The 27,107-nt window shown below is 36.5% G+C and overlaps 1 protein-coding gene across 9 annotated transcripts in view; it reads right to left on the bottom strand.

Annotated features, from left to right (window-relative positions):
• The window catches only part of LOC117405606 (roundabout homolog 2), a 714,952-nt gene that overhangs the window by 276,123 nt on the left and 411,722 nt on the right, over positions 1–27,107 (bottom strand). Inside the window, exon 1 of one of the 9 annotated variants that reach the window (XM_059031306.1) lies at positions 14,419–15,144. The exons of the other annotated variants lie outside the window; for them this stretch is intronic. Within the exon in view, the coding sequence (XP_058887289.1) occupies positions 14,419–14,473 (55 nt within the window). The 5' untranslated portion in view covers positions 14,474–15,144. Of the gene's footprint in view, positions 1–14,418; positions 15,145–27,107 lie in introns of those variants that run through there. 9 annotated transcript variants of the gene reach the window in all.

The following is a 27,107-nucleotide window of genomic DNA, read 5'->3' as shown; positions in this document are numbered from 1 at the left end:
GATGCTGTGTTACTCATTGATTAATTCATGCTTATTAACAATGGGATTCTTACTGTACGCATTTCTGCTTCTGGTTGTTTGTTTTTTAATTAAAAAAGACTATTTCAAGGAATACATACAGGTTTCAACTATAAATCTCCCAACACCATAGTAGCACACGCACATGCTAGATTTTTGGATTAACACAGGTTCTGATTCAGAAGTCAGTTTTATTTGCCTTTGTTTTCCCTTGCAAACACTATCTTTTCCTAATTTAGTTTTTATTGTTTCCCTTCACCTACACAACAAACCACAAAGACTGAACCATCTGGGGCCCATACAAGTACCGTCCCAGCTTTGCCCACCCCCTCTCTGATTCCCTTTAATTACCAGTTGCAATGAATAGAAACAAATCCCCCTCACCACTGCCAACACCACCAAACAAGTAGGATGTTCTGGACCCTCTGCCTAGCATATGTAATATAATTATGCAGGGCTACAGCCTCTTCTATGCCTTGTTTTCTCTGATACTGACCACACAGGCAGAATCTATAGCAGGTGCAATGCATTTAATGAGATTTCCATCGCCATAGCAGATGATGCAGTCAGAATTAGCTAGGTGTATTTTTTTACAGCTAATACCACCCCTTTACCAACTGCTAAAACATCAGTGAGCCCACTTGTGAACAGCAATGGGGTGACATCAGAATAGCCATCAGATGCTATGTTTTTGAGCTGCTTCATATAGCCTTTCGGAGTTCACAACTGCAAGCTGACTTCCAGGCTGTAAAATACAACTTGCTGACAAGAAGGAAAGGGGTAAATAAGATCAAACATGCACTGATGTTTTTAGCCAACACAAATAATCCACTTTTTTCACAAAGCTTCACTGAACACTGCTCCTCGAGTAAACCCATTACAGCTTAATCAAGTCATAGAAAGTGTCAAAATCTAGCTCATATATTCCCATGAAAACAGGGCTGAAACAAAGGAACTACAAGCAAACAGTGACATTGGAAGGAAGTTGCTTAATATTCACATTGACAGACAAGAACAAGAGAGTAATTATGTGAAATTAGCATTTTCATTGAGAAGCCTAGTTGAATCCCATGTTCTAGTTAGTGGGGGAGTGTGTCTGCCTCACCACGGTGGCTCACAGAGCTCTCATTTATCGAGATCCTGTGGCTCCTTTCTACCTGTCACTAAATCAAATGTGATCAGATGGTTACCCTCTCAGGATGAATCACTTTAATTCTGTCAAAGTTCAGTCGCACTTTGTCTTTAGGATAGTTCTTCATGTAGTCACATTAAAAATAAATATCAACACCCATTTCTCTGTCATACAATGCACATTAAACATACCAAACCAAATGTATGCAAATTAGCATAAATAATTTCCTTCTGAAAACAAATGCAAAAATAATCTACTTTAATTCTTTCAGCAGTAAGTAACAGACGTATGTGTACATTAGATTAGTTTACTGGTCTGCAGATTTCAGTAGAGTTATATTTCTTAGACCTGTATACAGGCCTAACAAAATATTTATTGCTAAATGAATACCTCTTGAAAACTATAGTTTTTTTAATCCATAAAAGAATACAAATAAAAACAATACTGTAAGGAAGACAAATACCATGCTCAACAAACATGTTGTCTTAGAACAGAGGGCTTTAGGGTTCAGTTTTGTCAATCTACTATCTTCTGAGCCAAAGTGCTTAGTACTTCATGCTGTCATTATAAGGATCTTTTCATAGCCAACCATAGTTATTGTTGCATTCTGATTTGTTTCATGTCTCCAATCAAACAAATTGATGTTTAAATCTGATGGGGCTGTTAAGAATTCTCTGGAAATTATTTGATTGCCTTATTGACATTTCAATTTTGGCATCACAAAGATGTACCCTCTTCCTGTTCTTGACATTGGCTGTTGGCAAAAATACCCCAGATCGGTTCCAGACCTATTGCAGCAAAGTGAAACAAAACAACACAAATAAGCTTTAAGCAGCAAACTACAGATATAGCTTATCCTATTAGCCACCAGAAAATGAAGCTTAAAGGATAAAAACGTTTGAGTACATTGTAAGAAATCCTATGAGAATCAGATTTTGTCTAATGGATTTAACATACCTAACATTTTCCATTGCTTTTTTTCTACCTTTTGCTATCAGCTGGCATAAACAGGAAGAGATGTTATCATACTCTGCAAGATACAGTCCATCAAAGCAAAACCTGATAACGCTGATGTAAATAACATTTATTAAAGAAATAGAACTTAGAACATCCTTTTCATGTAGCAGTGCTTGGAAGGTAAAAGCTACAGTGATGTGAGGTGCATAGCTTTTCTCTTGTCTGGTTTCTTTTGTGGTATTTAAAACGTGGGTGTTCTACTGTCCTTTAAAAAACTACTGTCGGAAGGCATCATACTGAAATGTCAAGAGTGTTGACCCGCTACAGCCCACCACCTGAGGGCCTGGGCCTGGGTTTTGTACAAGCCAAGCAAGGAACAGACTGTGTCATACAGATGAGCCTCTTTTTGAAGTGTATTGCTGTTGTGAAGGAAGCACTTTCTACCTTTTCTTAATGCTAAAGAAAAAGTCTGTATTAATGCAAACTGTATTATTGCTCATATAACTTAGCTAGTAGGACATGGGTAGGGTTAAGTATTCATACGCAAATTGACGAATGAACAAATATGCGGAACAGAGATTGGACATTTTGATAGACTGATTGGTCAATACAGTAATGGGAGGTTTAATATCTGTGTTCTATGTACTTCATGGAATTTGTACAGTACCTGTTTGACATTTGACTGATTAGCACAAATCTTTTCAGTAAAAATCTGTAACAAGGAAGCGAGTGAAGACAAGAATGCAGTATGGCAAAAATTCTGTCAGCTACATTTGTGTTTACATTACCACCATGAAATCTGTTTTTTTATCTGCATTGTGCCTCTAATCAAATGCCATTGCGATCTGATGACTAGCCTACGTACAGGTCTCAGCTTAGTATAGAATGGTCCATCTTACAAAAAACACTGTCGAAGATTTTAAGAGCAAAAATAAACCATCACACTTCCTTGGAGTGATCCTGAGTACGAGCAATATTCCTGATTCACATTAGCAGTGCAGAATGCCATTGCCCTTGCTGAATCTGGTCTAGATATTCTACACACCCATACACATAGATATAGACAAGGTATTTTGAAAATGATTTATTTAAAACAGCACTTCCATTAGATTCCAAAACATAATCCATCCTTTCACACAGAGCACCACCTTGACCTTGGGAGAAAATTCCAATACATTTTATTAGCATTGCTTTAGATAAATTCAATAAGGAAAACAGCCAGCACAGGGAATGCAAAACCTTTGTACCCATTAGCTAAATAACGCAGGGCAATGACACTTTGTTTTGTGCAGCTTGTGGTATTTTTGCACATCTCTAGAACCCAGTACAGAGGTAAATGCATAGGACTGCAATGCACTTACCAGAACACTACGCATTATTGTATTAACCCATTAGTTTTAGGTGCTGATATTTTATATTACAAAAACTGTAGTAATAGTATGTACAAAGGCAGTATAAACACCAGCAAATAATGTTTTACCAAATTAACTGTGGGGTTCAACATTTTACTGGGCAGCAGTGTGGAGCAGTGGTTAGGGGTCTGGACTCCTGACAGGAGGGTCGTGGGTTCAATCCCAGGTGGGGATACTGCTGCTGTACCCTTGAGCAAGGTACTTTATCTAGATTGCTCCAGTAAAAACCCAACTGTATAATTGGGTAATTGTATGTAAAAATAATGTGATATCTTGTAACAATTGTAAGTCACTCTGGTTAAGGGCATCTGCTAAGAAATTAATAATAATAATAATAAATTTGAGGTCTATGAACCTCACAACCCCACACTGAAACATAAATGCACTTTCTCTAAATTCTTTTTTAGTCTAAGTCTGAGAATACTTGTACTGGATATATAAACATTTGAATGTGCATTTCATCAAATACTGACGTCAAATGTTCTGTTTAATTTTACAGATTTAGCAAACACATACAAGAAATGAGATGTTTGAAATCAGCAGATTTATCCAACACATAAGAAACGAGATGTTTTAAAATAATGCTGAGTTAGATACTTATGAAGGGAACATGCCATATTTATTTCTTGATAAGGCAATTTAATTAATCGAATCCGGAGCCAGCAGGACCAGTAAGCGAGTTAATTAAAGAGAGGCAGATGGAAAAACAAGTGTCAGCAAAGATGATCCATTAAGACAAATGTGGCACTGGAAACTGGATTCACTATGGAGACCTACTTTGGCGTACATTACCACTACCTTAATCTCTCGTGCCTGACAAATGTCCCTTTAAGCAGAAAGCTTTCAATGCCCTCCAAGTTAAATGCTCCAGAGATTGAGAATAACTCCTCATACATTTTCATATCCATGGAGGAGTTCCGAATCAAGCCATTAGTAAATTCTCCTTCAGTGTTTCCCCCCATTTATTCAAGGATGTGACTAGAAATCGTAAAAAGGGCACAACTGCTCTCCAGGGACTTGCACTTCATAGTAAAAAATACTTTGGGATTATGCTGAGTTCCAGCAAATAGCAAAATATTCACGATTTGCAACAATTGAATTCAGCTGTGAGGAGGGTGGGTCTATTTGAGAAAGGGTTAAAGCAGAACTTGAAAATTTTTGTGTAGGTACTCAGCACAGCACAGCACTGCTCATAAGCCATTTGTGACAATGAAAATGTGGGATATTTCAAGCACACAAGGTAGGTCATTATTTTTGAATGAGATGATACGGTGATAGTACTGTATAAACTGAAAGAGGCCTCTATTGGAAACAGATTAAATGATTTATAATTACATGTATCATCTAGTAAAATAATGAATAAAAAAAAAAATTATCATTTAGAAGGCATTCTAAAAAAGTTTGGAAATTAAATGTTTTAGAACCAAGTTGAGAGACTGGTGAAGTTAACACAAATACCTTGATTGTAAATATGAACATGATTTTAGAAGAGACAGAAAGGCAAATAACTATCTGGGAGCATTTCTGTTTTTCTCCTAAATGAAGCAATACAAATGTCCTTGTATGTATGTACGCAAGCTTCTACAGCCACCAGAGAATTCAGCCATACGGTTTAAAATTGCCAAAGGGCACGCTAATATGTTGCCATAATTAAGTTTTTATTAGGCAATAAGGCATGGCAGGGGGTAGGTTAATGATATAACCCCTTCCCTGGGGGCTGTGTGAGGTTACTTTGGCAAAATAAAAAGAAAAAAAAAGAATTCCTATGAGGTGAGCATCTAAAATCAATATTGTTTAATATTATTTTCTGCAAACCCAACAGCTGGCATGGATGGTAAATAGTATTTAATAGGGAACCCTAATTAAAATAAAAAGAATAAATCAGAGCTTAAAAGAAAGCAGACCATATGACTCACTTCATAAGGCTCAAACTAATATAGCAAAGGGTCCACCTTTGACACTTGGGTTCAAATGTGTCATGGGTTCAAATCTCCCATCCTTAAATTAAGTCTAATAATTAATTCATTTGGGGGTCTCTCTGTGTCAAGCATGGTTGTCCTTTTCTACAGTTAGGCCTATGTAAAATGTGTATTAAAAGGTTTTTCAGTATGTAAAATGGCATTTCCATACAAAGGTTTGCCAGCTTTACATAATCAGCTGTAGGTTTCAAGATTTGACTACCAATAATCTGCTAAAAAGTTCAAACTGATTTTTTATTTTTTTTTTATTTTTAATTAGTGCTCATTAAAGGTGATGAACAATGGCATTGGCAACAGTCAGGAAAGGTACAGACAGAAGCCACCCTCTCACAGCTCTGCAAGCACACCTCAATTCTGCCCTGAATAACCCTACCACTGTCTTTGGGTCTCTATCAAGCAGAACCTGCCAATTGTGCCGAACAGTGATTTTGTGATGTGGAATGATGTCTAATGAGAACTACTATATGTTGAGATCAACAAACTCATTTTACTTGTGACTTGAGTCAGATTTTAATAATGCCCCTAAAATATAGACCAAAGATGGCCTACTATCAAAACAAAATGGCTTTTTGTACAATACATAAAATTACTGAAACTAGAGTAATGTAGTGTATTTATTGGAAGTTTTGGGGTTTCATTTCCAAGGAGGGAAATGTAATTTGATGTTCTGTATGTTTGCTGTCTTTCATTAGAAACCTGCAGGTGAACAGCAGAGATAAACAAATTAAGCATCTGCTTTTTCAGGTTTTTCCAAGGTTGTCTAAGGAATGTTTTTTGTCATCTACCCACATGCAGTTCAAAATAGCTTACATACAATTCAATTCAAGAGAGAAAAAACAGTCTTTGTTTGTTTCTTCCCACAGTGGTCTGTCGAATAATAACCCTCAAGAACAAAATGACAGCTGCTAAGATTCACATCAAAGCTTGCAGGCCTTATTTTGTCTGCCTCTGTTTATCAGGTTTGTGATTACACCCTGCTACCTGAATGTTGTCAAGAGACAGCCAATCAAAACACATGACAGAGGCACAAGCATTCAAGGTGCTCAAACCCAAAATGTTAATCTCAACCCATACCACACAAGTGACCCGCATTTCGCAGGTCAGACCCACAAATTCATATTAAAACCTGCAGTCACGCGACAGTCATTGTGCAACCTGCAAAATAAAATGTACATGTAAGACCACTGTTTGAATGATGTAAAAAACTGAAGTTTGTCATTATCAATGACTGTATGTACATTCCATTCATTAATGGGTTCTTAATTCAAGTTGCAAATTCTAACATTTTAAATTAACCAATGCTGTTGTTTTCTTTTTCTTTTATTGATTTGTAACATATCTTTTTTTATAAATTAGGTCATATTAACACTATCAAGGCCGAGCCCTTCCTGGTTTGGCCATGTTTAAAATGAAGATAAAATCATAACAGCTCACTATCGTACCCATACAAACATTATCAAACTATGATTTTTTTTCTTTTTTTATGTAATTGGCACTGCTCTTCTAAATTAGCTTTTTTTGGATCAACTCAAGCAGGTGAAAAAATAATGTGTCTTGCTACTAAAATTAAGACGTTGTAATTGTAAACGTGGCCTGTGTATCTTTTTCTGCCTGTGGGTCACTTGAGCCATACTTCACTAGGATGTCCTTCTGTGCTTTTGGTGGTTCATCGAGTTTATCCAGTGAACCAAAAACATAAATCCAGCTGATGATCCAGTCACTCGTGCACAAGCTAAATAATTATAATAATGCATTTATTTATGTATTTGTTTATTTAGAGTCCCATTCTCTGTGAGTGATCAACAGTTTTCTGTGGATTTACAGAATAAACTGTGGATTCGTTAATCAACAATATATCTGCCCTGCACTCCCCTTCTCTTCAAAGCCACACAGTCACTTTCAATTCGAAGATTCGCAGAATTTATCAATTAAAAGATCAAAGGGTAGACGTCACAGAATTTTTTTAAACAACAACAAACTTCACCAAACTTACTATTCAATCCTAGCCTCCTATATATGTTTTGGCTTGCATTTGACTATAATCTCACTTACTGTGCACTTATCACGCGATTATGAGGATTCGCTGTATGTGCCTGCACTGGTTTTCATTTTAGGTAAGGGCTGCAGATACCAGAATGCATGATTCTAGTTTAATTGGTATTTGATATTAGTGGCAATACGTTGCATTTAATAAGACAATAATGGTAATGGAATTGTAGACTAATTAAGGATTAAATGTTTCACCCCAATGCCCTATTCAACTTGTCTTCAAATGTTGTGCTTTAAACATGCTGTATATAAGCCTTGGGGAATTTCTATACTTAAATGAACAAAATATAGACAGTCATAAAGGCAAGTGTTGATTTATTTTGTTGACATTAATCGGCAATATAAAACCTGTAGAAAAGGACATATTTTATGTAAAAGTGGCATTAGGTTCAACTTGTCTTGCTGTTATCTTAGAAGTAATATAAAGTGCCAATAATTGTCTGTTGTAATATTATGCCATGTTCCTATAGTAGTGTTTTTAAGAATTGTGCCTAAAACAACAAATGCTCCACAACCTGAAGATTGTTTTAACAGCACCACCTGTTAAAAAGGTTGATAGATCTCTAGAAACAAAAAGACATGCACGTGTAAGGTCTATGTAGTATTGTAGTGGTGGCAGAAAGGTATTTTGAGGTTTTCATATGAAATGCAGCACATACAAATACAAGCTGAACTCTTTTGTGCAGACAAAGAGGACCCACTCGCTGTGGTCCTTTATGGTTAGTTAGCTTTGTATGTGAAATTTACATCACCTTGCCATACAGGCCTATACTTCTTTACTTTCAACAGGTTCCCTCCTTCCTTCCTCTGATCACGAAATAGGGGTCTGGTTACACAGGTAGACATGAATCTTTGAAGTAAGCCACATATTTTATCCTGAGAGCTGTTATTTACTAAATGAAAGCTCACGTATTATGTTCTTTTTAACATTATCAGCTGCAATCTTCTGAGGTGTGTTGCTGTTCTCAACAAATTAATTTGAAGGTTCTGCTTATACGTTTTTAATGCTCACTCTGGAAATTGCAATAGTTCCTATGGGAAAGTCTCTAGTCTTTAAATGAGCTATAAAGAACATTCTTCATTTGGTTTTGTTATCATTCATCATCATAATGTCAGAAAACAAATTCTGAACTACACTTTCTAGTTTAAAAGACAGAGAGTGTATTACACATTTTTAAATTAATAAAAAGCATAAGAAGCAAGTACTATATTGACAAACATATGTTTCATAATCTACTGTTGTATGAAATGGCATAGGACATGATGACAGGTAACAAGAAAAGTAACAGTTGTCAAAAGACCACAGTAATCCTCCCCATTCTAAAGCCTCTTTCACACTGGCACTCCTACTTGGGTCCTGACTCACTCTGGCTACCCGGGACTGATGTACCCTCACTCTGGCTACCCGGGACTGATGTACTCGGGTTGACCCAGGTTGCAGCGACCCACCTCAGGATATGGGTCGACATGCTTTGACCCGGGTTGAGCGAGACAAATTGCATGACGGCCGTTCGTAAGCCGACGAAATAGCAAACAGCCATGCCTGCGTGAAGGTTTCACTTCTGCAAGGAACATTTCTGTGTATTCTGTTTAGCCATATTTGTGTTGATTTGAGACACAACATGAGCCAGATTGCAGCAGGGATGAAGAAACATTTGCTCTAATCAGCATTTGGACCGACGGTACAATCCAGAGAAGCTTGGAAGGAAGTGTCTGTAACAAGCTGCTTCCGGGACATTGATATGTACATTGTGTATTTGCGAGTAGAGCATGCCAGTGTGAAATTGGCTTAATTCAATCTAGCCTACACAAATTGCACTACACGGTTTTGCTATAATACTAATTAGCCCCATGTGAAAGGGAATCAGTTTGATCACATTAACCTGATTATGTAAATATCAAGATCAGATCAAGTTGAACTGAGATAATGTATCCTTTCTATTTTTGCTGTTTATAGTGTTGGAGCACATAACACAAAAAACAAATGCCCGGGTCTGTCTCATTTGGTACCAGAAACATGGCATCAGGTTTTCATCAAGATAATGCTAACCCACTCACTTTCTTCTGACAATGCTGAGTGCTTTATATTTCTTGAAACTGATCCTTTGAGCAAGTTATTATAAGGTATAAATGCCACAAATTACACATTTAGATAAGCAATTCCTACTGCCATTGTCTTAAAAGTTAATAACCTTAAAATAATATGCAGTAGCTCTGGTAAAGTTCAGCTAACTATCTTCACTGTTGCTATCAGTTTGCCAAACCACATTATGGTACTCAATTGCCCATATCATTGTCTAAGAGGTCAGGGGCAGATTTCTCTGCATAGCTGAAAGTGAAACTTTATCCCCCAGCTGGGCTGACATTGCAGCTTGAATAGGGGTGTCAGGACTGCTTTAGGTGCCTGATTCCTACAGTTGCAGAGAGAAAGGCTTCACATTTCACAGTCTAATCCTGACCAATTTAAACGATGAAATGAGTTATATTAAAGCCTGCCAGCAGCAGCTGCCTTGCATTGCATACCACAGAAATGGACACTTCCTCTTTTTCAACTTGTAAATCTTTTCAGGTTCTACTTTATTCTATCACAACTGCATTCTGAGAACTATCAAAAACCTGAACTATTTTAGGCCAACAGTGCAGCTGTCAGTGGGAAACTATATCCACCTAAAACACCTGAGCAGCATTTTCCTAAGCTTGTCTACGAATACCAGGTCAATAGCATTACATTTCCATTAAGCTAATCCTAGAATTTAGATATTTCCCTTTGATTCAAACAAACTCTGAACTCTCAATGAGTGGATTCTTCATGCAGCTGCACAAACCTGAGTAGGAATTACTTATGTCTATTAAAATGGTGGTAGGAATAACAAATACTGAATTACTCTCCATAACATTGCAGAACAGCTAGATATATAAACCCAGAAGCTGCTAAGAGCTTCCCAACCCAGACAGAGGTTTCTTTCTTCTCCTGAAGTAATATAAACACAGAAAACTACACAGATTTGACAAATCTGCCTTTTTTAAATGTGTGTTATTATTATAGTATTATAACAGCTGCTTCTTTATTTAAACTAGGTATTTAATGCAGACTGCATCCAAGGGTCAGTATCAAAAAAAAAAACAACAAAAAAACACTCAAGTTTCCCAAAGAGTTTGGTCAGGGCTGCTTAGCAAACTTAAAGCTAGAAGAAGGAAGACTCTTCCGCCTGCCTTCACCACTATAAAAACCTGAAGGTATTAATCATTACATTTTAAATGCTGCTGACTGATACTATTCATTGAGTTAGGCATTGTTGCTAATGTGGCCCCATGAATACAGCTTAAAACCTTTTTGTCTTTTTAAGTGGACTCTTAGCAGTAGCCCCTCCCATCTCAAAGGCATACAGAAGATCTTTCAAAGGCACAGCATTAGGAAAAACAAAAATACTTGGGGGGAGTTAGAACAAAGTGGTCAGATTTGATTCGGACCATGATTCATAGCTCACACTGTGTTTTGCCCCCTTCTCTACCTCAATGGTTTTTACCTAGCAACCATAGTTTGACCATGAAAAGGAGCATGATTTTTTACGCAGAGGAGAAATGTAGACAAGTTTTTTGTTAAATATCAGTGAATACAGGCCCAGAAAAAAAGTTTTTTTTTGTTTTTAAAAAGAGCTGAAAGTACAGACGTCAGAATGCATTTTTTTTGTTTTTAAAAAGAGCTGAAAGTACAGACGTCAGAATGCATTGTTCTGTATGTTTTTTTAACCAATTAATATACACTTAAAGCTGCAAAATATACAAATTATGTTAAATGTTACACCAAAAATATAATTCTGTGGTGTTTGTCATAATTAATCCTTCTGTGCATTCTACTTCTTTTCATAAAACAGACCAGTTTAATTTAATTTGGTTGTAGAAATACTTCAAAATAATTTGAATTTGCTGTGACACAACACCCTACCGCCCCCCCCCCCCCCCCCCACCCCCCCCCCCCCCACCCCCCCTTGAAAACCGACTGCCAATCTAGTTTGTTATATTATTCCAAAGGAGAGTGAATATTGTGATATTTTTAATGTATGTTTTAAAAGTAACAAAATGTGCTAGAACAAATAAAACTGTATGGGACACCTTAATCATAATCTAAAACAATGTCACATATTAGTTTCCAAATTTATCCTTGCTTTATAGAACATCTCTTCTGCTTACGCTTAAATATTTTTTATAATGGTCTGTATTTACCAAACACATAACTCGCAGCAACCTGTTTTATTTTCACCTGGAAATTAACAATATCCTTCACAGAACACCTGAGAGCACTTGACAGTTGTGTAATCTTCTTTTGCTGTGAACTTTACAAAGGACCCTGCTAATAGCCATTGACCAATTCAGGTAACAGAGTGTGTATTTAAGAGTCTTGAGCACTAGGAAATGGCTCCTCAATGATAGCTCTGGAGATCTGTGATTGCAGGGTGAGTCATGATTAAGATGCTTCTCATAACTGACTCTTAACTCCTGACATTTTCACAGCAGTAAAAGTAGTTCTGGCATGCAGAGTGTAGAACACAAAACTGCTGTCTTTCACAGCATTAAAACTGTCTAGTAGTAAACAGTATGCAGAAGGCCACTGAGTAAAATGATGTTATTAGCGAGCTACTGAGTTGCTAAAATATGTCCAGATTGACAAGGAATTGTCTTTTTTAAAGAGCTGGTGTCGTTTTTTTATTTATTTATTTATTTATTTATTTTTTATTTGTCACCAAATAGAATGAGCAGACTTAATGGTGAGTCTTTATAGATATCTAGTAAACCAGAAGTGGATTTACTATACTTTATATCAATTTACATTTCCCCAAACTGTTTATTAATATAAGTTACATTACATTGTACACTGACAATGGGGGAGACTAAACTTCTTCCTTGATGTCAGTCACAACCAAGTGATTCTACAGTCTAATAGCACCCTTCTTATTTCAGGCAGATTACAAAAATAAATAATTTGAATAACAACATCAATTTTCTTGATCACAAAATAAACTGTTACTAAGTATTGGTGAATTTGTCTGGTTCCATTAGTTAAGTGGCAAATTAAGCTTAATAGTGTGTAATTAAGTACTAACTATCACTGAACAATATATGGATAATATCCATCTAATGTATGTTACTGTAATGTAATTAAGCGTTCATAAACTACCAGAGTCAAATTGATACTTTATTTAGGGTATTACAGGTAATAACACAAATTTCATGTAACTATGCATTAGTTAGACCAATGCCACAGAACATACTCTGCCACGGTTAACCATTTAAACAACAACAGGATTTTAAATATGAACCTCAAGTTATGTTTTCCGTAGACAACCAGGATAAATGAGCTCTAGTTCCTGTCGTTGCAGCGCGCTGGCTAATTGCATTTGTTTCATAGATCTCAAAACATCCATGTACATTAATTACATTCTGGAACACAGTGCTTTCTCTGTTTCGCTCTGTCGGTTTCACTGAGTACCTCAAGTGTATTCATCTCAACAAAACCGTGTATCCGATTGATTAGCTTTTGTGGTTATTAACAATGACTTTTATGCAATCCTATTAGGATGCATTGGCAAAATAATTAATATGCCTTTTGTTTATGTTGGTAAAAGTCAAAAGCACAACACTATGACATAAAGGTGATATAAACATGTGGCTTTAATTTTATAATTAATATACAGTAAGCCAGGCTTATGGGAACAAATACGTTTAATCAAATGAACACTGCAACCGGGCTCTGCGTATTTTCTAGGATCTGGGGGTATGATAATCTGTATATTGCACATATCACTACACTGTTTATATAAAACAGCTTTAATAACCATACGCATGATGTAACAAAGTTTCGTTTGCTTAGATTTATGAAAGTCAAGGTGCGGTGTTTAAGGGTAGAAAGTTCATTTCGCGCTTGATCCATCGTTTGAATCAGTCACTGCGGGAGTAACATTTCTGAGTGTTAAAACTGGGTATACCACTTGTTTGTTGCTTCACAGAGCAGTGAGGATAGCATAACCGTGATAAAGCGAAATGTAACGTGGTGTCTGTGATGCGCATCTGGCACTACCCGATGTGCAGGAAACACATCAGAAACACGGGTATTCCTTTATGGTACTTGTCAGAATTATGAATGCATATTGATCATGGAATATGCTGGCCTACATCATATCGTAAAACAACATGCGTTTTTATTTAATTTTTATGAGTGATCCAACTGTAACCTGTAATCATTATTCAATAGGCTTTGGAACTAATACAACCAGAATTCCAGTAGTGTCGATTTGCAAGTCTCAAAAAAAAAACATCCCGTGAAAGTCATCGTCAAACATTCTGTACTGTATAAATGCAACTATTGTTTCACACCCAGACAATTAGCGCGTCTGCATTCAGAAACATCGAATTGTGATACAAAGTTTAGCTTTAGCACTGCAGTTAATATGCCAAACTTTCAGTGAGGCACTCGTTTGAACTGGCAAAGTCAATGAGGCAGGTCAAACATGTGTCTCAAACCTGTACATTTTACCCTCAGTTTGTCGCAGTTGAGTCAACGTGTTATGATACTATTTTAGAAATTGCTCTGACAGTGAATTGTTTGACCTTGTTTTAAAACCAAAGTACTGTCTATTACTTGAAACTGAGAACTACAAAGGGATGTTTATATACAGCACTCCCCACCTGGTCAAATAAATAAATAAATAAATAAATAAATAAATAAATAATCTTGTTTGTTTCTTATTGGCAACGTAATTAGATTTCTTTAAAACTAAAAACATCGTAAACAATCTGCAACCCATTTAGAACAATCCAACCCACATGCCATTGTACAAAAATGAGATGAAACGGAATGTCTTCCTCAACTTACCGTTCACTTGAAAAAAAAGTAATCCAGACACAAGAATGACTAGTAGCAGACCCATTCTATCATATTAAAACAATCCAGGTATTGTGCATGAATCCTGGATAAATTATTAAGTTAATTAAAAAAGGGAACAGTTTTCGTTTTTTATACAGTTCTTAATGTCTGAATGAATCCAGTCTGAAAGCAGGCGCGCAAAATAAATGCATAGTAGTATTTTAAAGGGCACTAGTCATAGTAATACATCCATATGGATGGACAAGAAAACTCCATCCCTGTTTCCACAGATTTAAAGGAGACACTGCATCCTCAGCCCAGCATCTTGTCAAGTTTCCTTTTTTGCGAAAATCCACTGCAATCCCAAAGTAGATCCGTCAGATGCAACACATTTCAGAATGACAGTTTATTCCTTTTAAATGCCTTCCTGATTTATCCCCAGTTCTCACAATCTAGTACTTTTGTCCTAGTGGTATGGATATCCAGTGTCTCAGCTCATTTTTAATACAAATTGCACTGATCAGTATATTCTTCACTGATTTAGAACGCTTGTGAAGATAATTTGTTTTCCACCCACTATGAAAAGCTGTTGAAGGGATGTTGATCCAGGGTGCTTAAGTACTGTATATATACAGTCAGTGGTGAGTGGATGTAGTTAGTTTAGCAGAGAGCTCTGCTACCCTTTCTCCCTCTTTGAAACACTAACACTACCACTGCCAATCTGTGTTCATGCTGGGCTGGAGCTCCAAATGACACACCAACCAAAAAAAATAACTTGAAGGGGGAGGAGAGAAAGAAGCCGAGAGACAGACTGAGAGAACGAGAGAGGGAGGCGGCCAGGGGGTGTGGACTATACCATATACAAAGCTAAAAGAGAAGCAAAAGGATCTGTGTTGATCAGTAACAGACTTCCTCGTGGCTGATGGAAATGAGGACATGAGCCAACTAGTGTGGTCCTTATACTGAAATAATTATAACAGTAGCCTAGAGTAGTCCAAATTAGACATGTCATAACGTTATCTCCTTACAGTGCTCGCACGAACAATAATATACAGTTTAAAGTTTAACGGGACAGTGGCAACGGACAATGTCGGGGTTTTTTCTTGTTTTCTTTTCTTCTTGCAAAAACCTGTCCAACTGTTAATTAAAGTAAATTTCGGTTACATACTGTACCTTGTTTTCTTACTGGTATTGTGAATCATGGCGATGCAGGGGAGAGGGGTAAAACAAGGTATTTACTGTACATTTATCTAATTCATTTTTGTCTTTTAGCAACATGTGATGATATAGTGCCATTTGTTGTGATTAAATGCAGTGTCGTTTTTTGGGACAATTCTAATATTGTATAATAATAATAATAATAATAATAATAATAATAATAATAATAACGCATCAAGACGCACGAAGACAGGTTGCGCACTGTATTAAAACAGTTACACTGAATTTGACATTTCTAATGTAATGGACTTGATTAAAAAGTTCAGAATTGCATCATTCCTCTCATTAATATTTGATCATTCTATCCACCATGTGTGATGAGGAAATGACATCCATGGAATGATTGCACCATTAGTCATCCGCTTATCGGTTTCTGTTTACAACCCCATTAAGCATACAGGCTGGGGAAAAAAAAAAGATTGCAACATTGATCAAAAGTAGAAAGAAAAATACGCGTTCTAGGTTGAAAACCACTACTACAATGCTCACATCCAACATGGACAAAATTAACTTACAAGGAGTGCACAGAAGAACAGAAAATAAATTATGAAAGTGAATGTGAACGAGAGATGTTGTGGAATGCATGAATCTGTCAATAAATGTCTGAGGCTGTTCTTTCAAGAATGCAGGCTGAATAATAGTCATCGTCATCATTATTATGATTATTATTGTTATAATGAATAGGCTTGTTATCGCCTACATCCATTATCAAATATAAAATAAGTGCAACTTCTTATCTTGTTGAGATGGAAAAGAGACACTGGAAATTGCTATAGTGCAAGTGTTGTCGATATGAATGTGTCTGAAGATCACAGTACTGCTGGAAGCTATTTGATGTCTGAGCTGGTGATTAGTCGCTGTCCGTGTGTGGCAGGAAACAACATTACTATACGCGCTAGCTGTGTTTACAGTTTCACAATGAACGTTTGGCTCCCCCTACTGGATAATACAATCCCTTTCCAATTTCAGATAAAAAGCATCAATGATATGGTGGTGTAGCTGTAGAATAAAAATTATTTTCACTAGCTCTTATTCATATTTTGTTTGTAATATTGTTTCTTTATAAGAAAACGTGAATGTTGGTGAATACTGAGCAGCACAGCCTTAAATAAGGTGTGGTCATGCTATCTTGATCGACATGCATTTAGCATTTTGACTATTGTGCACATTGACTGACACCTGTCACAGTTATCCATAGCCTTCTTCTCTCACACCCTATCCACACTGTAAGAAATGCATGTTTAAAACGTAATTGTTAATTGTTTCAACACGTTCATCACATTATTTAGGTAGTGGGCACAGTATAATAGTCACCAGTCCAGCAACATGTAATTGTGTCGACTTATTTGATGTGTAATTATGAATGTAAATCACACCTACATGTAGCTATATATTGGGAATCACACATCCATTTGTGAGTTTCGATTTCCAATGTGTTCTGGTCCCTGGCTGAGCTGCTGAAGGCAACATCTTGACAAATGTTGAATCTACAGTAGGCATAGGGTAAACTACAGTATGAGATTATATTTTTCATGTTGTGGTTGTAGTCTCATTCCAGCCTTCATTTTCTCAGCTCTTACACCAGCTCTGTAACTGCTCATGAAAATCATAGTGTTGCAGTTAATTTAGTTGTTTAACACAATACAGTTCATGTGTTTTGTATAGTTTTCTTTATCTGAACAGAGCATATTCCAGTTCTAGTTTCTGTATACTGCAGTTACTGTGTAACTGTACTGTGTTCAGTTACACAGTACATTTAAACTTCTGCACTACAATATGAGTCTGACTAGTACAGGTGTTGAGATGATGGGCTGGTAATCTCCCAGATTCACATACATACATCTGTGGAAAGAATGAGTCCTACTGGACCACCTCTGAATGCTACTGATATACCCTACTGGCTTCTATAGGAGGCTAAAAACTCAAGCTGCACCATCACATGCTGCACCAAGGTGGAAAAGACATCTCAAGGGCTCATTATTCACACCATCTCAGCATACTGTATCAGCACCAGGTTTGCATGGATCCTCAGGGTTCAGTGTTCTAACCATTTTTCAGTAGTTCGGGACAAACTCCAATCACAAAGTGTTTTAGTACAAATATATATTGTGGAGAATGCAGAGTGTTCGATTTTACAGAGGTATGTTGTATATACACATTAATTTAGCATCAAACCTAACTTGGTTTGAGAGCTCGCTGCCTGGCCGACTGGACGAGGTGGAGACCCCCATTGATAAAACATAGAAATTGTTTTTAAGAAAGGTGGAGATGGGGAGGTGGTGGGTTATGATGAAATCGAAATGCAACTGAGAGGTAAGTGAAGAGGGTATTTATAGTGCTAACAATCTTAATTAGCTCATGTGTAAATTGAATGATTCAATTTGGTGACGCAGAGATTGGTGTCTGACCCTCCTCCCAAACTTTAATTGTGAACTTCATAAAGACATTTGTGGTCAAACTTTAAAAAAGGAACTACAAATGTATGAATCCAACTGCGGTTTTGACTTCAAAACAGGTGTGAGTTACCTCAAAGACTGAAACAATTACCTTCTGTTGCAGCCAAGTGTTTAAAACAAGTTTAAGCATGTTAACAACAGAAATGAAAACAAAGCTGATGCACATACCCACTGGTATGCTGCTAAATGCATCTTGATGTCCTGTGTCCTTGATGTTATGTTATGATGGCCTAACTTAAATGGGATACTTCACATCTAAATCAAGATTCAGATTTATGAGGTGATAAGCCATATTTTAAATTGCACAAAAGCAGTCGCATGGCCAGTCTTGGGCTATATACAGTAATATAAACACATTTACGAAAATATATAGGGCTCTATGTATCATTGATTTTTCTTTTTTATCTTGAATTTTTGTAGACCTACCTGCGATGTATTAAAGTAATTTTCATTCACGTAACTCAGTTTCATCCCTGCTGCGGTAGTTTAGTTATGACTGTTAGTTTTAAACTACTTTCGTATGCATATGTACGAATCTCATTATAATATCGAGATTTCGCGCTTACCCTTGATGTATTATCATTTTTTCCTGATTTACGACTTTGGTTTGTGCCTGTTATTTTTACGCATGCCTCTCACTGGCATAGATTAGCTGTTCGTATGTGAAACTTCCTGTTTAAACGTTTCCAGGCTTTTAGTTACTTTAAAATAAAGAACTTTAAACAATAAAAGAAACCATATATATACAAAAACAAATCATTGTACAGTTATTTAATTAACCACAAACTGAAATCTTTTCTTACCAGTAATTCATTATGTAGGGCGTAGATAACTGAAATACGATGAATAGTATTTACTTGCTTAGCGTACTGTCTGCACTGTACTTTTTTTCCTTTACACAACTAAAATATACATAAACTCAAACAACAGTTTTCTGCAATATTTTTTTTAAATAACATGATTTTGGGATATTAATTTGTTAAGTGTGTACCTGGCGGTAACAATACAATAGTCTTCCAGAGGGGCATTTCATTTTCCAGTATCAGCTGACAGTGCAGTACATATTTAATATATAAATTAGTCAGGGAAATAAGTGAGACAAGGTTAGCTAGTAAATATGACTTTATATATTGTGTTTAAATATAGTTGATACAGCATAAATAAATACATAAATAACCAAAATAAATAACAGAAAATGTTTTTGACCTTCATACCACATAGTTATCAAATTCTTTTTGGTGTACAGCTCTCCGTCTGGCTTGCTGACTACTGCATAATACTCTCTTAGTAGCGCGTTTAGATCCTGGGCGTCATTGTTTACATCGTCAAGGTGAATTTGTTTGAATTTCAGAAAGTCAGAAAACAGTGACAGTGGCGCATTTTTCTTTTGTAGTACGTTTTGTAATTAATTTTCTTTTACGTCACTGAATCGTTGTTTAGCAGGTCTTTCACTTTCACATTTTCTCTTGTTGTGAGGAGTGCAGATGAAGGTTGGTTCCTTTGAAAAGGGGTGGGACTGACAGTGATGTGCACCAAGCACATGTCAGAAGGGAGACTATTGCCCTGTCGTGTAGGGATGTTAGGGCAATAGTTAAATCTATTGTTGCTCCTATGATGAGGTTTTAACCAGTCACAATGTTATGTGTTACATATGGTGGCAGCGGTAAAAGTGAGCCCTGCGGACCCAGTACAAAACTAAAATAATTAAAAAAGAAGTATGGAAATATCTGACCTAATAAAGAAGTTGGTGGAGTCAACTGCTGCCGGCTACAGACAAGAGGGAGGAGGTGAACAGCACACCTCCACCACAGTCCCAACCACCACCCCTGTGATCCAGTCCGGCGCCACTGCGTGCGGTCCCGTGCCCCTCCAGGACACCCTGCCAGAATGCCCGGACCTCTGCTGGACCTAGTGCCCAGATCGGTGCACCACCAGGCTAAGTCGGTTGCCTGGTCTCCCACTCCGCTCCCCCTGAAACTCCAGATGTCTGATGTCACTTACGCTCCCCCTGCCTCCTATACTGTGTTCACCCTGGAGAATCCGACGTCGCTGCGCAGGAGCCGAGACTTCCACCTCTGCATGCTGCTGCACCCACCAGGTTACCAGTCTGCGTGCCAGTCGCCAGGGTCACCCCGTTTGGCTCCCTTGTCGCTGGTTCACGGTCCCTTCCCGAAGTTGCCGGAAGACGGATCGACACAAAGGGTGAAAGGGAACAGTATCAGACTTGAGGGAGGGTCATGGAATTTTAAAGCTTGAGGGGGAAGTGGCCTTGGAATGGCCAGTGTGCTACACACAAGGGGAGGAAATGTGGCGGGCTAGGGGGAAAAGGAGAAATATGTAGTCCAGGAGGGGGAAAATGACTACATCCCCCAGAAAGGGACTGAGCCAGGAAGAGGTTTCTCTGGCTCAAGATAATGAACGTCATCTGCCTGTAAGACAGGCAAGTATTTAAACAGGCCAAGTTCGAGGCTGTTTTGAGCCTGTGGGTATGAAGATTGTGAAGAGACCGATGTGGTCGAACAAAGAAAGGTACTGAGTGAACCTTACTGAACAAAAAGTGTTTTTGTTTTACCGGTAACCGGTGTAGACGTCCAGTTTATAGTAAGGGATTTTTGTTAAGAGTTTAGTTAGTTCTCCAGGTGGGCGTTTCTGTTTTAGACAACCTCGTAATGATGAATATATTGCTAGCTGTAATGCATTCTATTGTTCTGATGAACAGTATGTTGGTATTCAGTGATTAGTTTTCTTTTATTTGCTTTGACTTGTTAGTTTGCAGAAATGAAAAATGAGTCATATGTGTTGTTGTTTTTCTAAAACTCTTATAATGTATAAATTAGTGAAATGGTCTTTGTACATACAGGTTCTGTTCACTTTATTAGGAACTTTTAGGGAATAAATAAAGGACATGATGAGGCAATGTACAATTTGAAAATTGGCTAGTACACAATGCATAGAAATGTATGTGTTCACAAGAACAATGTGGATTTGTGTGCAACCATTCAGCAAAATCATGGGAGAGCAGTACGATCTCAGTGACTTCACAAGGGGCATGCTAGTGGGTGTCCATGCAACCAGCTTGTCCCTCAGTGCAGTGGCTGCTTTGGCCAACATGTTCATTAAAACTAGAATGGCACAGGTTATAGAACACCACCCCTAGAAAGCACTATCCAAACGGGAAGCAAGCGGGTCATGAAGGATTGAGCATGCAGAGAGATCCAATGTATCCACATCTTTAAAGAATGTGAAAGACAATGAACAATGTGCATAATCCTGTACTGTTCTGTAATTTAGGGGACTAAGAAAATATAATTATGTATACTGTGACCTCTCTTTATTTTGCTTTCTGACTTATACATCACAATAACAAATTATTGAAGGCAGTGAATTAGTGATGGGTCTTTATACAATGAAGTAGCATGAAATATGAGGGAGCCCTGTATAAATAGAATAATGGCTGGTTCAGTGTGTATTACCAGGGAGTAATACCATTGATAGGTTCTGGGGACAGTGGAAGCTCGAGAGGTTCCTGACACAGAACCTAGAGATGGTATTACCCCTGGTTATACACACTGACCCATCTATTATTTTTTGTAACTTACGTTTCGTGGGAGAGTTACATTTATCGGTCAGGAACAGGGAGATGCAGACAACAGGATGCTGCTCTGGGAGCAGAAATTACTTGGAAAAAAAGTTCGCCAATGATTGTGGCAATAATCATAACATTGTCCAAGGAGTGTGGGAAATTGAGAAACAAACTGAAACACGAACAAGAATGGGAATTTTTTTTAAAGTTGTTTTGATCAGCGCTGGCACTTTGGTTTGTTTACTAGTAGATGACTTACTTGCATTTCATTAGAGCTGTGTGGTGGGTATGGTTTCTATTGCCCATGACTCACCAATTTTTGACAGGTTGAACTGCAGTAGACGAAGGTCGAAGACTGTTTTCTTTATGCTGTTCAGATTCTCTTGCTTTTGGACAAACTCCAGTCTTTTTTCAGTATTACTGTTTTCCTTAGAAACAGCCATTACTTTACGTTGTTGGTTTTTATCATAATTTACTGGAAACGTAGTATCATATTGGAACACTGTAGCTTTAAAAAAAATATATCTCTACTTCGTGATATACACTCTTTTGGACACTAAGGTGCACTGCTAAATAGAAAAGCGATATTTCTACAGTACCAGATATTTCCATATTTAAAATGTTAAAATGCATACATTTAAACCACATTATAAAAACAGAGTTTCAATGGAGTGATTGCATGTCAGTTAGTTATGAGCACAGAATTGGCCTTGAAAGTGGAAAGTACTGTGAATGTGAAATAATGTCCCACACAGACACAAACACACCTGATTATCCTGAAACAAATATTCATTCTACTCCTGTCTCAATTGCTGTTTACTTTTCTTAGGTAATCTTAAAGGGCTAGAAGGGGATTTATTTTAATTAAAAAAATATATTAATATTGACTCAGACCTGTATTAATACCTCACCAGCAATAATTGTGTAGCATGAAGATTCTTTCATGAGAGTAAAGGCTTATAAACCAATTTTCTATCTGTTCAATAAAGCAATTTTGTAACAGCTTAATTACATTTTACAACCTGCTAAGGCTATTTAAATGTTACTCTTATAGTGAAAATATACTCTGAACACCAATGAATAAAAAGTGATACATAAAAAAATATGCAGAAATAATGTGTTTTTATATATGGTTCTCAGTTTTTTAGTCTATAATGAGTCCACATTGCAGGTTTTTAACTTCCAGTTAAGAAGCTCAACATGTTTTATTATTAAACGATTATAAGTGCACTTCTCAGCTAAAGCTACCTGGCTTTACCTCACAGAATGCACAAGAAGTCAGCCTTTGCAGAGGTCATGCACACTAAAAAAAGAGACTTAAGGGTTTTAAATTTAAACAATAATCTTTGTATTTCATTTGTTCATGTTAGTTCTTACCATTTACGTACACCAACAGAAATAATTCAGTTATTTTTAAGGTGTTTAGAATGGTACCTACATTAGTTATCTTCCAAATGTTCATATGCTAAAATAAGATAAACACTCTGGCCTGCTTTTGGCAGATGATTGAGTCACCCAGTTATAAGGTGTAGTGACCCAATTCGTTTTCACAAAATCATTTATATTCTGCGTTTGTCAAATTTTAAAAGTACTAACAATTTAAAAACTGGATTACAGAAAAGGGTCTGTTTGATACATTACAGTATATTTGCCCATTTCAACACTACAGTACACATGCCCTCTCATCAGCTAATAATTAATCATGTTCTTTTTTGTTTTAATTACTCATTCTCACTTTTGGGTATGACACAAAACTACCACAACAATCACACATTTTCAAATGGATGATTTATTACGTGAAATAAATCAATGTAAAATTACTGTCAACTGATTGGCACACTTATGTGTATTAAATCAAATTACAACACACTTATTGGTTTTTGGCCCGTCTGGTCATCAGTGATGATGCAAAAGGAAAAGAAGCATGTGACAAGATGAGAAATGTATAGCCAGGAAAAGAGATAGTCATAAGATTTTGCCAATTAAAAAAAGATTCCTAAAAATGCACAGGGCGGAACTCATTACTTTAAAGGGTAAATCACAGCTTTATCCACAACAGCTAATCTTGAAACTGAAACTGCAGGCTTTTAGAAGTTATTTATTCATGTATAATTCAAATGCTAATAAAAAAGAAAAAATCATAATTTTAGACTACTGTATCTCCATTTCATTTGTTGGCCGAGGCCTTCTATGAAGCCAGTGAAGAGAGCAACTCAGAGATAGGGGAGTGTGTTTTTAAAAACTTTCAAGATTCAAATTAAGGTATAACGAATAAATTATGATTTCAAAAATCTATTTTCAACACCAGTATGTATAAGACATGTGCCTTACAATGCACTAAGGCATGTTGAGGCTTATTGTGTAAACAAAGAATGTTTCCATAAAGTCAGGCATGTTGTATGCATGAATAGGGTTCTTTTCATTGTTGATTGTGAATAATTGTCATGTTTCACCACTTAATGTGATACCGGTCAGATGTATCCAGGCAAACAATAAGAAAACCATGAGTTGGATGTAAAACATCTATTAACTTTCTAATTGAACCATTGTGTATTATTTGAATGTAGTAATTCATATATATCATATATATATATATATATATATATATATATATATATATATATATAGTGAGGGATTGGTTAAAGGAAACGAACAAAAAAGGTGAAAGACAACGTAAACCAACTGGTTGGTAAACAAAGAAAATTAATATAAAGTGTTTGGGATAAAAAATGAATGGGTTTAAAAATACACTTTGTAAATAATAAGTGTGTGTTAAATAAGGGAAAGTACAAATGAAGAAAAAGTATGGTTTAAAATAAATATTTATTATTGTACAGAGACAATACCTGGGGGACACTAGGACCAGGTGGAAGCTACTGAAGTCAAGGCTGGCTCCAGTTCAAATTAATTATTCAATTTAATGACGTGTCAATTGTTTACTGATATAACTGGTTACCATTTAAAATGTCTGTTTTGTGAGTGTTTGAACGAGGGTGATGGTAGGAGCTGGGTTGGAGAGTGGGAGAGTAAAAACAAGGAAAAGAGTATTAGTATTGTGAGAACTGGTTAACGACATTTTGGAAAGGTATTTTGGATTACGATTTGGGTTTTGGAGACGAGGTACCAGGCTTAGCCTGCCCCGTCATTAGTCAGAGAACGATCTGTTTAGTTAGGACCCGAGACTGGGTTAGGTTTTGTTTTCTTTATTTTCTTTTTCAGTGTGTAAATAATAAACACACGCTACGGTGTTTCCTTGTATCTGGTTGTCAAGTGTCTGACTGAAGCAAAGCCTGTGATAGGAACGCAGATCATCACTATATATATATATATATATATATATATATGTGTATATATGTGTATATATATGTATTTGCTTACGATTGTAAGTCGCCCTGGATAAGGGCTTCTGCTAAGAAATAAATAAATAAATAATATATATATATATATATATATATATATATATATATATGTATATGTATATGTATATGTAGAATCTAGTTCAAGTTCACAAATTCAGTATTACAAATACAGTTCTGTTTTAATTTTCTTCTGTGTCCCTCCTTATTTGCACAATTTTCCAATAAGGACCCAGGGAGCTTCCTACATGTCTTTCTGAATTTGCTGTAAGGTTTCTGTGTTGTGTGCTTACCAGCTTAGATGTCTCCACCCTTGCTGAACTCAAGCCAGGCTGTGTTTAAGCTGTTCAAAAACACAACCACATTGAATATTGTCATATGACGCAGCTAAGCCTCTGCCTTTACTGCCAGCTTGTTGCACAATTAATACATTAACAACATTACTCTAAAAGCCGATTGCTGTATTGCAGTATTTTGTGTGCTCCTCAAAAATACTGGAAACAAAGAACCCTAGGCAAGAAGTGAGTAGGGCTGCACACCCACAGCCTCTGCAAATCATATCCTAATAGATTTTGATGTTAGTGAATCCTTTTGTATTATAATACATTAATGTATCATTCATTAATGCTATTTCACATCTTTGGCATGTTATGGATCAATTTTGAATTCAGCTGGAATTAAAATGTATGAAGTTAAAGAATTATGACTTTGGAAAATATATTTTCTGCCCCACTTTCTTAGCTTCAGACAGCTTTTTTAAATGCTCATGCAAACGGCTGTGGGCTGTGAACATTAACAATAATATTTGTTGATGTAGGAATGGCTATAACGTTGTATACACTGTCTAAACATGTTTATAGGTCGCAGTAGTCCATCACTATCAAACGCAAAGGCTTACTTTCTAATATACTCTTGTATAATGTGTTTTCCTCACATTAGACCTTGTGTTATAATAATTTATTAGTCAAAATGGAGAAATGGTTGGTATGCGCTACAATGTCTGATTTATAGAGATGTCAGCTTGAGTGCTTGCAGCTCATCAGCCTGGTGGCAGCCTTAACGACATTAGGGACTCCTGTTTGAGCCTACCTGCAGGCTGCATTGTTCCATCAGACCATGATTCTTCCTGGCGATACAATGCTGTCAGCTCTCTTGTCATCAGTTATATGTATCAACAGATTATTAATGGTATTTTCTGTCAGAGATGTATATTAGTTGCACCCTGCAACAGCCTTGCCCCAATTCCACAATAGAATTATATTTTGCATTGTCTCGAGAAATGATTCTAAATTAGAATTGATCTTTCTGAAATATGATTTTTCACTGCTGATGTAATTTAGTGTGCCTGCTAAATATTTTATGGGGCGCCTTGATTCATTGCTAAGCCACAGAGTTCTGACTGCAACAGAAACACAGAAATCTGGAGCTGGCCAAGGCAGAATACTCGGCTGAAATTCAACAGTTTCCAGACACTGTGTTGTAACTTGTATAGTTTAAACACAAGCATAATGTTTAGTCTGGAATTGGAATTACTTGTTACTTTTATTGAGAATTATGAATTACTGTGTCTCCCTAAATCAATAAAAAGGCCCAATAAGTAAATATTCATCAACATTTTATTTTGCCACAAAACAAAAACATGACATAACTGTGCACAGGTACAGACCACTTCTTAAAGGAGGGGGAGGCAGTAATATTATTTTAACCAAAAACTCTCAGTTTAGTAGTATCTTAATACTGCAACTGAAGACTGGTACAGCTGAATAACAGGTACAGTTGAAAAAAAAACCTTTACATAACCATCTATCTCATTCTGATACCACTTTCAATTTTAAGATTCCAGTTTAAACTATTATATGTCCATTTCCATTAATAAAAAAGGTTTAAGGTTGTTAGCTACAGTAAAGTATGAATCCTAGGTATGCGTTATCATTATTAATCTGTCACACTATATATATATATATATATATATATATATATATATATATATATATATATATAAATCATTGTTAAACCATCAATTGCTGCAAAATCATAGTTTCAGAACATATGCAACAGGGGAGGAGGCTGGGCCCGAATCGGTGA

Source organism: Acipenser ruthenus, chromosome 9 (assembly GCF_902713425.1).
Source record: "Acipenser ruthenus chromosome 9, fAciRut3.2 maternal haplotype, whole genome shotgun sequence".
In the NCBI taxonomy this organism is placed as follows: Eukaryota; Metazoa; Chordata; class Actinopteri; order Acipenseriformes; family Acipenseridae; genus Acipenser; species Acipenser ruthenus.
This window is presented reverse-complemented; position numbering and strand designations above follow the sequence as displayed.